Here is a 13,887-nt window from a genome sequence, read left to right as displayed (position 1 = left end):
ATTATTTTGTAATTTGTGTCAGTGTGCAGTATCATCTACACAAAAGTTCCTGGTGCAACAACACATTACAACTAGTAAACATCAGGCCAACAAACAACTAAATTCCAAGCAGAGACAATTGTTTTTAACACAACCAACAACATCGAATGTAAGATCTGAGTTTAACATCGACCTGTGCCGTTCTCTCATCTCTGCTGATATTCCTCTCTACAAACTAAAGAATAAGGTCTTCAGGGAATTCCTTGAAAAATATACTCAACATACAATCCCGGATGAGTCAACACTTAGGAAGACGTATGCTCCATCCATCTACGATGAGACAATACAGAAGATAAGAGATGAAATTAAAGATAGTTCAATTTGGGTTTCCATTGATGAGACTCCCGACAAAGAAGGTAGACTTGTTGGTAATGTAGTTATCGGTTTGTTAAGTGAACAATATTCTGAACGAATTCTTTTACATTGTGATGTTCTAGAAAAGTGCAATAACAAAACTATAGTTAAACTGTTCAACGAAGCTATGGGTATCCTGTGGCCAAAGGGTATTATGTACGATAATGTGTTATTCTTTATTAGCGATGCTGCCCCTTATATGGTCAAAGCTGGACAAGCATTATCTGTTGTATATCCTAAATTGACTCATTTTACTTGTGTGGCGCATGCATTTCATCGTGTGGCAGAAGTGGTCAGAGACAATTTCCCTAAAGTAGATTTGTTGATTTCATCAGTGAAAAAAGTATTTCTCAAAGCTCCCAGTAGAGTTAACGTGTTGAAAGAAATGTACCCTGAAATTCCATTGCCACCAAAGCCAATTTTAACTAGATGGGGTACATGGCTAGAAGCAGTTGAATATTATGCCGAACATATAGACTCTATTAACAATGTTCTCCTTGCATTGGACTCTGAAGATGCAGTCTCAATTGATACTGCGAAAACAGTTACCTGTGACATAAGTGTGAAGAATGACTTAGCTCACATTCAGCATACATTTTCATGCATCATAAAAACGCTCAAAAGTCTCCAAAATAGGCACCTTTCACTATCTGAAAGTTTTGAAATTATAAATAGTACTGTGGAACAACTGAATCGTGGTAGAGGTAAAGTTGCAGATGCAGTAAGAGCTAAGGTGGACACTGTACTTTCAAAAAACCCTGGATATGAAGAACTACAAAAGGTTGTTGCTGTGATGAGTGGTGAATCAACAGTGAAGATTAACTTGGACTTATCCCCAGCAGACATTGTGAAATTGAATTATGTACCAGTTACTTCTTGTGACGTCGAACGCTCTTTTAGTCAGTATAAATCTATCCTCAGAGACAATAGAAGAAGATTCACTTTTCAGCACTTGAAAGAAATGTTTGTAACCTATTGTTATGGTAACAGACAATAAAAATTGTGTTTTGTTGAAACTACATTGGAAGATAAGGTACGTCCATTATATTTTTTGTTTAGTTTGATTAAAATGTACCAATATTTAACGTACATAGTCATTTTTTTATAATTTTAAGTCCATATTTAATTCCATATTTTGGTAAAAATCCATATTTAATTCCATATTTTGGTAAAAATAACTACATATATATTTACATATTTCATATATTTTTAGTCCATATAAATCCGTTCCCTGATCATCACTATTCACTCAGTCAAAGATCACAGTTTCGTTTCCACTATTCGTGTGCTAAGCGAGGTGTGATTCTACGAGTTCAGCCGGAAAAGAAACTGGAAAGTAGGAATGAACTCTCGAGAGATGACAAAGTGGCGAAACCTATTTAAAGATTCTTGGTTAAGAAGTGGTTGTGCAAATCCATCGATCCTAAAGAAGCCAGATACGCATGTTGCAAAAAGTAACTGGTAGCAAGAAAAAGCGAGTTAAAAAGACAGGGATCAACATTGGTGCACAGGCATACTAATTCTTTAATGAAAGAATGTACAAAAAGGACAAAAGAAACGACGAAATTATTGAACTTATGGTGGGTGAAGAAGAGGTGACAGACGACGAAGAAAATCTGAAACGACCGTTGAGCGGATTCCGCCGATTTTGGAATAGACACCGACGTACTTGAACTGCCAACACAGAAAACAAAAAATCACACTCAATCGCTTTCACCTTCATCTTGACGGGATAATAAAAGCCCAAACTAACCTAACCTAACCTAAGTGCGTCGGTGTCTATTCCAAAATCGGCGGAATCCGCTCAACGCTCGTTTCCGAAAATCTATGTCAATTATAAACTGTAAGTACAAAAAATGTTATTTGTGCGAGATCGTGCGTATTTGCTTGGTTTCCGCACAAAACCAATCCGCGGAAAGTCTAAAATTCCACATTCAGTATTCCCAACCTAACACACATAACAATTTCTCTCTTCTTACCGCTTAAGTGACATATTGAATTTACTGCTTTAGGCTTTTAACATATTATTTTTAGAGACGTTCAATATAGTAATAATTATAAATTGGAAACTTACCACTGCAATTTCACCTAAATTGCACTGTTAATGATTGTTTTTAAATATTTGCAAAAATTAAGTAAACTCTACAACTCCACTAAAGTTATTGCATTCGTGATGCAAGTAACATTAAGGAAGCCGTGAAAAAATTAACAAGATTCCAAATGCCGATTTTATTACTGCAATATGTTATATAAATAATATTGTTAAAATATTAAAATGAAAAATATATCATTACATAACCTTACCGTTTGTTTTAAGTTCGCATTTGAGTCATTCCACGTCAAATCGCACAAAATTATACAAATTGTGACCTTCATATTTCTGATTGCGTTTATATTTTTTTACCAGCTCTATGGGTCTCATAAACCAACAAGTGTATTTTTATTTCCTCCTAAGTCCACATGTTTTTAAAATATTACATGTTAAAATTCGTTAAAAATGTCGCACAATGCAACATTTAAAGCGTCATATTTCTGACGATATTGATGTTAATTAAAAAAAAAATGCATTTAAAAGCTTAAAGTACTGTCTTTTATTAAATATTTACTAACTAATTTTAATATAATTATTTCAAATATTTTTTTATAATTCAATTTTAAAACATATACATCAATGTGAAATAGCCCTATTAAAAATATAAAAAAATGCCTACTAGGTGCACTGAAGTATTCTTAATAATTCCAGAAAAAATCAGAATGGGATCTGCAATAGTTTAATGGAAATTTAATTACTTATGACAATGTGTAGCGGTCGGCGCAGCAGCAGTGGACGGGAAGCGTTAAAGCGCGCTAAGAGGTTTATCGGCGCTGGATAATTGACTGAACGTTGCAACATTACATCCAGTACGGAGCAAGTTACTCGAGGAAACACTGCTATTATTATGATATCTTCAAATAATTGTACATTATGCTTTTCAAATGTTTCTTTTCATTCACATTTTAAATTTTCATTCGCCTACCTTCTTTCTTGAAAGAAAATTGTTTTACTAAATCTTCAGTTTTTGACAACAGAATGAAAGAATATAATTTTAATGTACCAGTTATTGGTTTTAGATTATGGTATCTGGCCTGCAAATTTTCAGTGTGGTTTTTGTGCTTATTCAATGGACAAAATATAAATTACACGTTAGAAATGTTTTTTGTGACTAATCAAACAGTTCTTTTTTGTGTTGTTATAGGATCTTGTATAGGCTAACTCTCGTGGCAAGTCTTTTAACAGTATCTCCAATGCCAACACATGGACCTTTACCATGCGACATTGCAAAGAAGTGTCATTCAGCACTAATTCCATAATCGTCTTCATGTAAGCAATTATTTTTTAATTTTTTTTTTTTTTTTTTTTTGTATTGTGAACTTGATCCATTGGAAAAGTAGATGATTTTTTTCATATCGTTGAATTCTTGCTTTAAGAAATTGATTGCTTCGGATTGAAAAAAGTGAAAGGGATCGGTGTCATGTTTCATGGTTTCTGAGATGACATTACTTTTGTAACGAATTTCTGTATCTCCTTTGAAATATACTACGAAAGGATTTATTTATTTATTTAAATATACAGAATAAAGAATATAATTACAAATAAGAGAAATAGAAATAAAATAATACAATCAATATAAAAAAAAAGGAGATGCAGTAGTATTAACAAAATTTGAGACCGAATGAGCAGCGCTCGTGTTCGGTCACAGTTCAGATATAATATTAATAGGCCTATAAGAGAATATAAAATAAAATAAAGTAGGAAGTAAAATTAAAATTGTACTGTATTGTGGCTTGGCATATGTTCCAATGCACACCTTGTATTGAATCTTGTATTACAAATGAATAATTTTCAGAAAAGTCTGCAATAACTATGTAATTTTCAGGTTGTACTTTCTTTGCATTCAGTCAAAAATAAAATATGGCTGACTTTTGAATGGATGATGATGCATCTTCTACATGAAAAACTTAACATGCTAGGGAGCCTTTTACTTTTGAAACTTTTCACGGGGGTATCGGTTTGTTGTATCTTTCTTTTCTTGATAGGGGATTCTATTGACATCAAACTCTTGTTTAATTCCTCAATATTACTGGGTTCTAACACTGTATCCATAGAACTACTAGAAGAAATACTGGGATAATCACTTTCTCTGTCCGCACTTTCATTTGATTCATGTTTATTAATATCACAAGAACTACCGGCTTCACATATAATTTCACCTGACCTATGCGGAAATTGATTGATTTTTACGGAACAAATCACATATTTGCACACTCAAAGACTCCTTTAAATTGAGTTTTATCAATAAGTCGCGACTTACGCGTCTTAGTGTACTTTTCTTTTTAAAAGCGTGATTAGGAAGGTAAATGGATTTAAACACTTGTTATATATTACGCGATCTTTACCATCACTCATGTTGTATAGAAGTCACGTCACTGCGCGAAATTCAAACCCAAACTGATTATTTTTCTCTCATGCCATCTGTTTACTGCCTTACCCAGTCTTGCTATCATCAAACACTTGGCTATATTACAGTATAAACTGTGAAGGGCTTCCCCCTGAGCTGACAATAATAAAATAATTTTAGATAAGATATTTACTGTTCCTTAAGGTATTAATCATTTGATGATTAGTATGGTGACATCAGATGCAACGGGAAATTTCCACGGGCAGCCTTCTAGCCTATGGCTGCAAGCAGTTCATTAGCTGGGCATCGCGAGCGCGTGTATGCCTCCGGAAAATAAATTGTTACAAATGTATGGGTGCCGATCCCATATTTATAAATGCAGTAGTTTACAGATAATACATGAGCGAACAAGTCAATTTTTTTTTTTTTTTTTTTTTTTTTTTTTCAGATTTTTAACTTGGCTATTTAATATAGTAATTTTGCTTTGAAAAAGAAATTATTAAAAAAATAGGCCAAATTTTAAATTTATTTGCGATAGGCCTAAAGTAATAAAAAGTGTTGTATTTCGTCTTTCAAATGCGCCAAACCGCAAATCTCAATTATATGTAGACACAAAGTTCCAAGCGAGTTTATGTAACAGTGTGCGCATAATTTACGTAACTTCAAATATTCATAACTACACAAATAATTAATAATTGTGAAAATAAAAAAATACGGGTCTCCTTATTTGATGTCTGGAATTCATGAAAAAAAAAATATTCGACCATTTCCGAGAAGGTCGTGTTTTATTGCTGTGCGATTTGATGTGGAATGACTCATTTATAGACTGGGGGAAAAAAAAAAGACAGACGTATATCACGGCCTGCTGGAGTATAGTAAACACAGAAAACATTTTAAAGCAACAATGTTGAAGATAGATATTTTTGTTTTGCTAATTTGCCGTCATTGAACAGAAACCAAGATGGAGATTTTACTGCAACTAATTAGAAATTCCTCTTTCAGGTATGTAATAAACTATCTTCGCACAAAATAATGTACGATACACGAGAGGTATGTTTTCTTTCAATTCTCGGAAATTAAAAAAGCTCAACTACGTTTCGCTTTTTCAAACTTTTCCTCGAACATGAAAACTTCAACATACCGCTCTTATAACGCATATTAGTATTAGCACCATCTTGTGTAGGCCTAATTATTAATACAGTAGATGGATATCAAATGGGACCGTTATGCTTTGATTTGACCAACGTAGGGATTTTTTGCTGATTGTGGGGATTTCGATTTGAGAAAATTTGTCAATACTGGTTAGAAAATTTGAAAAATGCCTAAATAAACAGAGATAATAATATTATTTATGTATTTCATCTTCATCTAAAAAATAGGCCTAATATACACAGTATTCAGTAACTGACATCCTTGAAGGTTTCTCTGGATACAGCTTCTACATTTACACCTTACTTACATTGCATATGTTCTGGAGACGTAATAATCAGCTTCCAGGAATTACTTTGTTTTATGACGCACGATCCGTCTGGACATTCTGAAGTTCTTGATTTTGGACATACGGAAATGGACGCTGAGTATTCATTCCCTAAAGCCTGCCACGAGTCTTGACTCAACCTGAAAATAAAACAAACTTAATTATTTAGGATTCACCAGTGGATATTACTCCACTCCAGAATTCACCGTCACTTTCTAATACCCAATGTTGCTTAGTAAATCTCGGGGAACTTGGACAAAAATCCATGTTAGGTTTTTTAAAAGCGTCTGTCCAAGATTCATAGTGCTTATAAATACCAATTTCAAGGACGTCTATTTCAGGAATACTATCCTGTTATCAACAAATTAACAAAAAAAAAAAAAAAGTTACGTTGTACAGTATGAAATCCAGACGTTTGAAATGGGCAGGGCATATAGCACGTATGGGCGAATCCAGAAGTGCTTATGGAGTGCTAGTTAGGATGCCGGAGGGAAAAAAGATCTTTGGGGAGGCCGAGACGTAGATGGGAGGATAATATAAAAATGGATTCGAGGAAAGTGGAATATGATGGTAGAGACTGGATTAATCTTGCTCAGGATAGGGGCCGATGGCGGGCTTATGTACGGACGGCAATGAACTTCTGGGTTCCTTAAAAGTCATTTGTAAGTAAGTTGTCACGATGTTACATTTGTACTATTTTCAAACTCTATATATTGAAAATGAAATGATTTTTGTCAATTTTTATTAGAATCGATTTAGAAGATCAGCATCATTTTACAGAAAAAAGTTGTTTGAATAAAATGTATTATAATTGCAGAAAATAAAGAAAACGTTCCGTCACGGATGTTACAAGATCTGTAAACCCACTTTACACCTTATTAACAAAAAGTGTAAAACACAGCTCTCTGCCTAAAGCAAAAAGAGATTCATTCTCATAGTATCCATGTGAAAGCTATACAAATCTTATAGCATCCAATTAGTTCACAAAAATATAATCGGTAAATATTTTAAAGCCGTTTCTTCCATGTCACGGATGTTACACGAGTTAATAGCTGGTCTGCATAAAGTTTAAGTAAATGCTATTTCTAAGGTTTTCATAATATATACTACGGTCTTCAAAAACCCATAGTTTATTCTTTCCTATGTAGCAGAAAGTCGATCTGGAAGGCTGTGTTTAGTTTATACTACAATTGATAGTATAAACTACTATTTGTAAGCATAACAAGAAGTTTACACTTCTATTTCTAACAATGAACTAAGAAAAATAGTAGTCTACCCTGTTTGAAAGCCGTCTGCACACCTCTGTCGATCCGATGATATGACAAATGTCTCAATTCCGGTGTGGAATATGTTGAAAAATAGCTCAACAATTGCTGTATCTGTTTCAATAAATTTTTGCAATGTAATTGTGTTTTCTTTCTGTTAACGGCTCTTGGCGAACTTAATTGCGGTCGAGTGGCCAAAATTTGTATAAGCACTTCTTTTGACATTATTACAGTAAAACCCTGCTAAAACGTACCCTCTATAAAAAGGAAACTTGCACAAACGAAAAACTGTCTAACGCGAAAACGGAATCATTTTTGGGCCAATTTAGGTAAAAAAAAAAAAAAAAAAAAAAAAAAAAAAAAAAAAAAAACCATGACTAAAACGGATAATTTTAAGCCTAACGGTTGCTAAATTCTTTCAAATCATTTTTAATTTTGCGATAATACTGTACGAAGCATGACATAATTTTTTGTGCGAGATCGTGCGTATTTGCTTGGTTTCCGCACAAAACCAATCCGCGGAAAGTCTAAAATTCCACACTCAGTATTCCCAACCTAACACACATAACAATTTCCCTCTTCTTACCGCTTAAGTGACATATTGATTTTACTGCTTTAGGCTTTTAACATTATTTTTAGAGACGTTCAATATAGTAGTAATTATAAATTGGAAACTTACCACTGCAATTTCACCTAAATTGCACTGTTAATTATTGTTTTTAAATATTTGCAAAAATTAAGTACTCTACAACTCCACTAAAGTTACTGCATTCGTGATGCAAGTAACATTAAGGAAGCCGTGAAAAAATCAACAAGATTCCAGACTCATCATAGGCGGGGGTAGGGGGGAAAAAGACAGACGTATATCACGGTCTGCTGGAGTATAGTAAATACAGAAAACATTTTAAAGCAACAATGTTGAAGATAGATATTTTTGTTTTGCAAATTTGCCGTCATTGAACAGAAACCAAGATGGAGATTTCATTGCAACTAATTAGAAATTCCTCTTTCAGGTATGTAATAAACGATCTTCGCCATGTATTGTGGGTCCCTATCACCACGGCATGGCGCGTCCTCAGGTTGCGGATAGAGGAGACGGCCTCCAGATATGGAGGGTAGCTGCGAATATATTGAATAAGCAGTCGTGGACAGCCGATAAGGGGTGGTCCTCCAGCTTGGGGGTTGGGCGAAGGGCTAACAACCCATCACCGTAAAAAACAGCTTGTTACGTATCCCTATAATAAGCCTCGGAATAGGACTGATTCTCTGGCACGACCACAGCAAAGGAATAAGGATTTGAGATTTGGCACTTGGAACGTAACTAGTCTTTATAGAACAGGAGGGGTAACATTAGTAGCAAAAGAACTAGCTAGATATAGAATAGACTTCGTAGGAGTACAAGAGGTTAGGTTAGATGGGAATGGCATATCACAAATAGGAGATTACTTGTTGTATTATGGGGAAGGAAACAATAATCACCAATTAGGAACAGGATTCTTTGTTCATAAAAGAATAAAATCAGCAGTAAAAAAGGTCGAATTTATCAGTGACAGGTTATCATATTTAGTACTTAAGGGTAGATGGTGCGACATCATAGTTATAAATGCTCACGCCCCTACAGAAGAGAAAGACGACCATATAAAGAATAGCTTCTATGAGGAATTGGAACATACTTTTGATCATTTCCCTAGATATCACATGAAAATTTTATTGGGGGATTTCAATGCTAAAGTAGGACGGGAGGATATTTTTAGACCAACTATTGGAAAAGAGAGCCTACACGCAATTAGTAGTGACAATGGAGTTAGATTAGTCAACTTTGCCACATCGAAAAATTTAATTGTCAAAAGTACAACATTCCCCCATAAGGATATACATAAATACACTTGGACTTCTCCAGATGGATTGACACACAACCAAATAGATCACATCTTGATAGATAAACGGAGACATACTAGTATAGTAGATATTCGAACGTTCAGGGGTGCAGACTGTAATTCTGACCATTATTTGGTGATTGGAGAATTAAGAGAAAGATTATCAGTAGCCAAGCGAGTAGAGCAACAAGTTAATATTACTAAATTCAATATTTTGAAATTAAAGAACGAGGAAGCTAAGCAAAATTATCAGGTCGAAATTTCGAATAGGTTTGCCACTTTAGAAAGTTCTGACGAAGTTGAGAAAGAATTAGATGTTAATAGCGTGTGGGAAAATATCAGAGATAGTATCAAAATTGCAGCTGAGCAGAGCATAGGTTATTATGAAACTAAGAAAAAGAAACCGTGGTTTGATGAAGATTGTTGCATGGTAGTAGAAAGAAGGAAACAGGCAAAATTGAAATTCTTACAGGATCCAGTTGAGGAGAAGAGAGATAATTATTTCAATGAAAGACGGGAAGCAAGTCGTACACTTAGGAATAAAAAGAGAGGTTACTTGAAGGAAAAACTGAATGAGGTAGAAACAAATAGTAAGAATAAAAACATTCGAGATTTATATAAGGGTATAAAGGAATTTAAGAACGGATATCAGCCAAGGGTAAACGTGATCAAGGATGAGAATGGTGACTTGCTTGCAGACTCTCCATCAATCCTAAACAGATGGAAAAACTATTTTGCGCAACTACTAAATGTACATAGGCCAAATAGAAATGATCGGGACGAAATTGAAATACAAACTGCTGAGCCATTTATACCCGAACCCACGCTTTCAGAAGTCGAAATTGCGATAGAAAATCTGAAAAAGTACAAGTCTCCAGGTATCGAGCAAATTCCAGCAGAATTAATACAAGAGGGTGGGAGTGCATTATATAGCGAAATTTATAAACTTGTACTTGCTATTTGGGAAAAGGAAATTGTACCAGAACAATGGAAGGAGTCCATAATTGTACCTATTTTTAAAAAGGGGGACAAAACCAACTGTGGTAACTTTCGAGGAATATCACTTTTGTTGACGTCGTACAAAATTTTGTCCAATATTCTTTTGAGAAGATTAACTCCGTACGTAGATGAAATTATTGGGGATCATCAGTGTGGTTTTCGGCGTAATAGATCGACTATTGATCAGATTTTTTGTATTCGACAGATAATGGAGAAAAAATGGGAGTATAAGGGTACAGTACATCAGTTATTCATAGATTTCAAAAAGGCTTATGACTCGGTTAAGAGGGAAGTATTATATGATATTCTTATTGAATTTGGTATTCCCAAGAAACTGGTTCGATTAATTAAAATGTGTCTCAGTGAAACATACAGCAGAGTCCGTATAGGTCAGTTTCTATCTGATGCTTTTCCAATTCACTGCGGGCTAAAGCAGGGAGATGCACTATCACCTTTACTTTTTAACTTTGCTCTAGAATATGCCATTAGGAAAGTTCAGGATAACAGGCAGGGTTTGGAATTGAACGGGTTACATCAGCTTCTTGTCTATGCGGATGACGTGAATATGTTAGGAGAAAATACACAAACGATTAGGGAAAACACGGAAATTTTACTTGAAGCAAGTAGAGCGATCGGTTTGGAAGTAAATCCCGAAAAGACAAAGTATATGATTATGTCTCGTGACCAGAATATTGTACGAAATGGAAATATAAAAATTGGAGATTTATCCTTCGAAGAGGTGGAAAAATTCAAATATCTTGGAGCAACAGTAACAAATATAAATGACACTCGGGAGGAAATTAAACGCAGAATAAATATGGGAAATGCGTGTTATTATTCGGTTGAGAAGCTCTTATCATCCAGTCTGCTGTCCAAAAATCTGAAAGTTAGAATTTATAAAACAGTTATATTACCAGTTCTTCTGTATGGTTGTGAAACTTGGACTCTCACTCTGAGAGAGGAACATAGGTTCAGGGTGTTTGAGAATAAGGTGCTAAGGAAAATATTTGGGGCTAAGCGGGATGAAGTTACAGGAGAATGGAGAAAGTTACACAACACAGAACTGCACGCATTGTATTCTTCACCTGACATAATTAGGAACATTAAATCCAGACGTTTGAGATGGGCAGGGCATGTAGCACGTATGGGCGAATCCAGAAATGCGTATAGAGTGTTAGTTGGGAGACCGGAGGGAAAAAGACCTTTAGGGAGGCCGAGACGTAGATGGGAGGATAATATTAAAATGGATTTGAGGGAGGTGGGGTATGATGATAGAGACTGGATTAATCTTGCACAGGATAGGGACCGCTGGCGGGCTTATGTGAGGGCGGCAATGAACCTTCGGGTTCCTTAAAAGCCATTTGTAAGTAAGTAAGTAAATAAACGATCTTCGCACAAAATAATGTACGATACACGAGCGGTATGTTTTCTTTCAATTCTCGGAAATTAAAAAAGCTTAATTACGTTTCGCGTTTTCAAACTTCAAACTTTTCCTCGAACATGAAAACTTCAACATACCGCTCTTGTAACGCATATTACTATTGTGTGACTGTACATGCAATGATCTGTAAGACTTTCGCTATTCTTTGTCAGGCGTTGGGGGGTGAAGCTTCTCTAACCATGTCACTATTCTGTGCTTATTGTCAAGGACCCGGGCAGGTTACTAACCTGCACGGTTACTTCTTCCATCCCTCTTGCATTTTCTTTAATTTATTCTCGGTTTTATGCTAACAAGCCAATACAGTAATAAAGTACAGTGCGAATAGAATAAAACTGTGAATAATTGTAGTGTAGTGTCAATTTAGTTTCACATTTCCGTTTATTTATTCTGAGTTTTGTGTTAATATACCAATACAGTGTTAAATAACAATGCGAATAAAGTAAAACCGTGCGATTTAATAAAAAAAAGCCTAGATGACCAGTTCTATCATGGAAGCGTGGCTTCATAATTTTAATGGAGCAATGAAACGTCAAGGTCGTAAGGTCAGACTGTTTTTTTAGACAATGCTACCTGCCATCCAAGGATTGATTTGTCTAAAGTGAAGTTAATCTATTTTCCACAAAACACATTTTCGATTGCGTGTTAACATCAACCTATCTACAACACTGGATGTACGACATAGAAGTTATCAGTGCTTTTTTTCTCGCGGAACGCGCTGGAACGGCGTTCCGGCACTTCTTGTTGCATTCTTCTTCATGGAACGAAATATGTGTGAACGTCTACGTTTTAAATATAATTTTGCTTTGAATTCCGCTTAGATCTTGAAAGTCTTAGCTGAACGGAACGAGGATAAAAACGACAAAATTCCCGAGCAGTGAACAGTAATCATCTTCCCGTCTGCTATAAAATATTCTACACAGAGTTTCACCATCTTTTTCTGCAGAAGAAAAGCACTGGTTATTATTATATTATTAATAAAAACAAATAAGTGTGTCGCAATATCGTGGGCAATCAGTAAAGTGTGTCGTCGGTCAAAAAAGGTTGGGAACCACTACACTAGTAATATCCAATCGAAAACAGAGATTTCAATTTTTATCTGTTGTGTTTCCCATGAATTTACTTATTTCGTCCCAAGCGTTTTCTCGCGCATTATTATTACAATACAATTTATGCATATTGTCATAGAGATGTAAAGAAAAGGATAATTTTGGACAAGGTTGATTAATTTTTCTTCATCCGTTATATCAGTCAGAATGCATGTTATTTTGTTTCCCTCGAAGACTCACGATCACACCCGAAACAAGTACTAAGTTATGTTCTGGTGTAATGGAAAATTATTTCTGCCCAATAATTCTTTTCGATTCCATTCTACTCCGCGCTTCAGCTTCTGCTATCTTCCGTTTTAATACACAAAAAAGAAAAATTTTAAACCTGGAAGCCAGATTCGCACAAGAAAAATTCTGTTCGTTTCGATTCCGGCAAAGGTTAGTCCACAATAAACCGGAAACGGAAACAACGAGAACGGAAATAATGTTAACATAAATGTATTTAAATGTGAACATTCACAATAGTTAATTTGAATTCTCACATTTAAATACATTTATTTTAACAAGATTTCCGCTCTCGTTTTTGTTCCGTTCCCGGTTTATTGTGAACCAGCCTTAAGTGGAAGCGACTATCCCGAAAGCTCGATTACGGAATTGTTCCGAAAGTAATGTTTAATTTTTCTTCCATCTCTAAGCGTCATCCTTTAGTAGACCCTAAACACACAACAGTCTGGCTGGTCTGTAATCCAAATAGATAATATCCTGGGGAGGAAAAGCCCTAAAATTCAATAAATATTTAAAAAAACGGGAGACGGGAGGAACGAGACAAAAGTTTCGAAACCTCCGCTGTATCAAGCTAATGTCAATATTAATAATTGCTTAGTAAAATCTGCATGTGAATCCCTAGTTCAAAAGATGTCATTCATTATTTCCTTTCTTCCGATTATTTA

The 13,887-nt window shown here is 35.0% G+C and overlaps 1 protein-coding gene across 5 annotated transcripts in view; it reads right to left on the bottom strand.

The window, feature by feature from the left end:
* Lerp (lysosomal enzyme receptor protein) overlaps positions 1-13,887 on the bottom strand; it is a 268,742-nt gene that overhangs the window by 180,258 nt on the left and 74,597 nt on the right. For all 5 annotated transcript variants that reach the window (XR_011335691.1, XR_011335690.1, XM_069843904.1 and 2 more), the window contains exon 2: positions 6,292-6,449. Coding sequence is in view for 3 of the 5 variants with exons in the window: in XM_069843904.1 (XP_069700005.1) it covers positions 6,292-6,449 (158 nt within the window). In the remaining 2 variants the exon portion in view is untranslated. The remainder of the gene's footprint in view (positions 1-6,291; positions 6,450-13,887) is intronic.

The sequence above is a fragment of the Periplaneta americana genome, chromosome 13, assembly GCF_040183065.1.
Source record: "Periplaneta americana isolate PAMFEO1 chromosome 13, P.americana_PAMFEO1_priV1, whole genome shotgun sequence".
Lineage (NCBI taxonomy): Eukaryota > Metazoa > Arthropoda > Insecta > Blattodea > Blattidae > Periplaneta > Periplaneta americana.
This window is presented reverse-complemented; position numbering and strand designations above follow the sequence as displayed.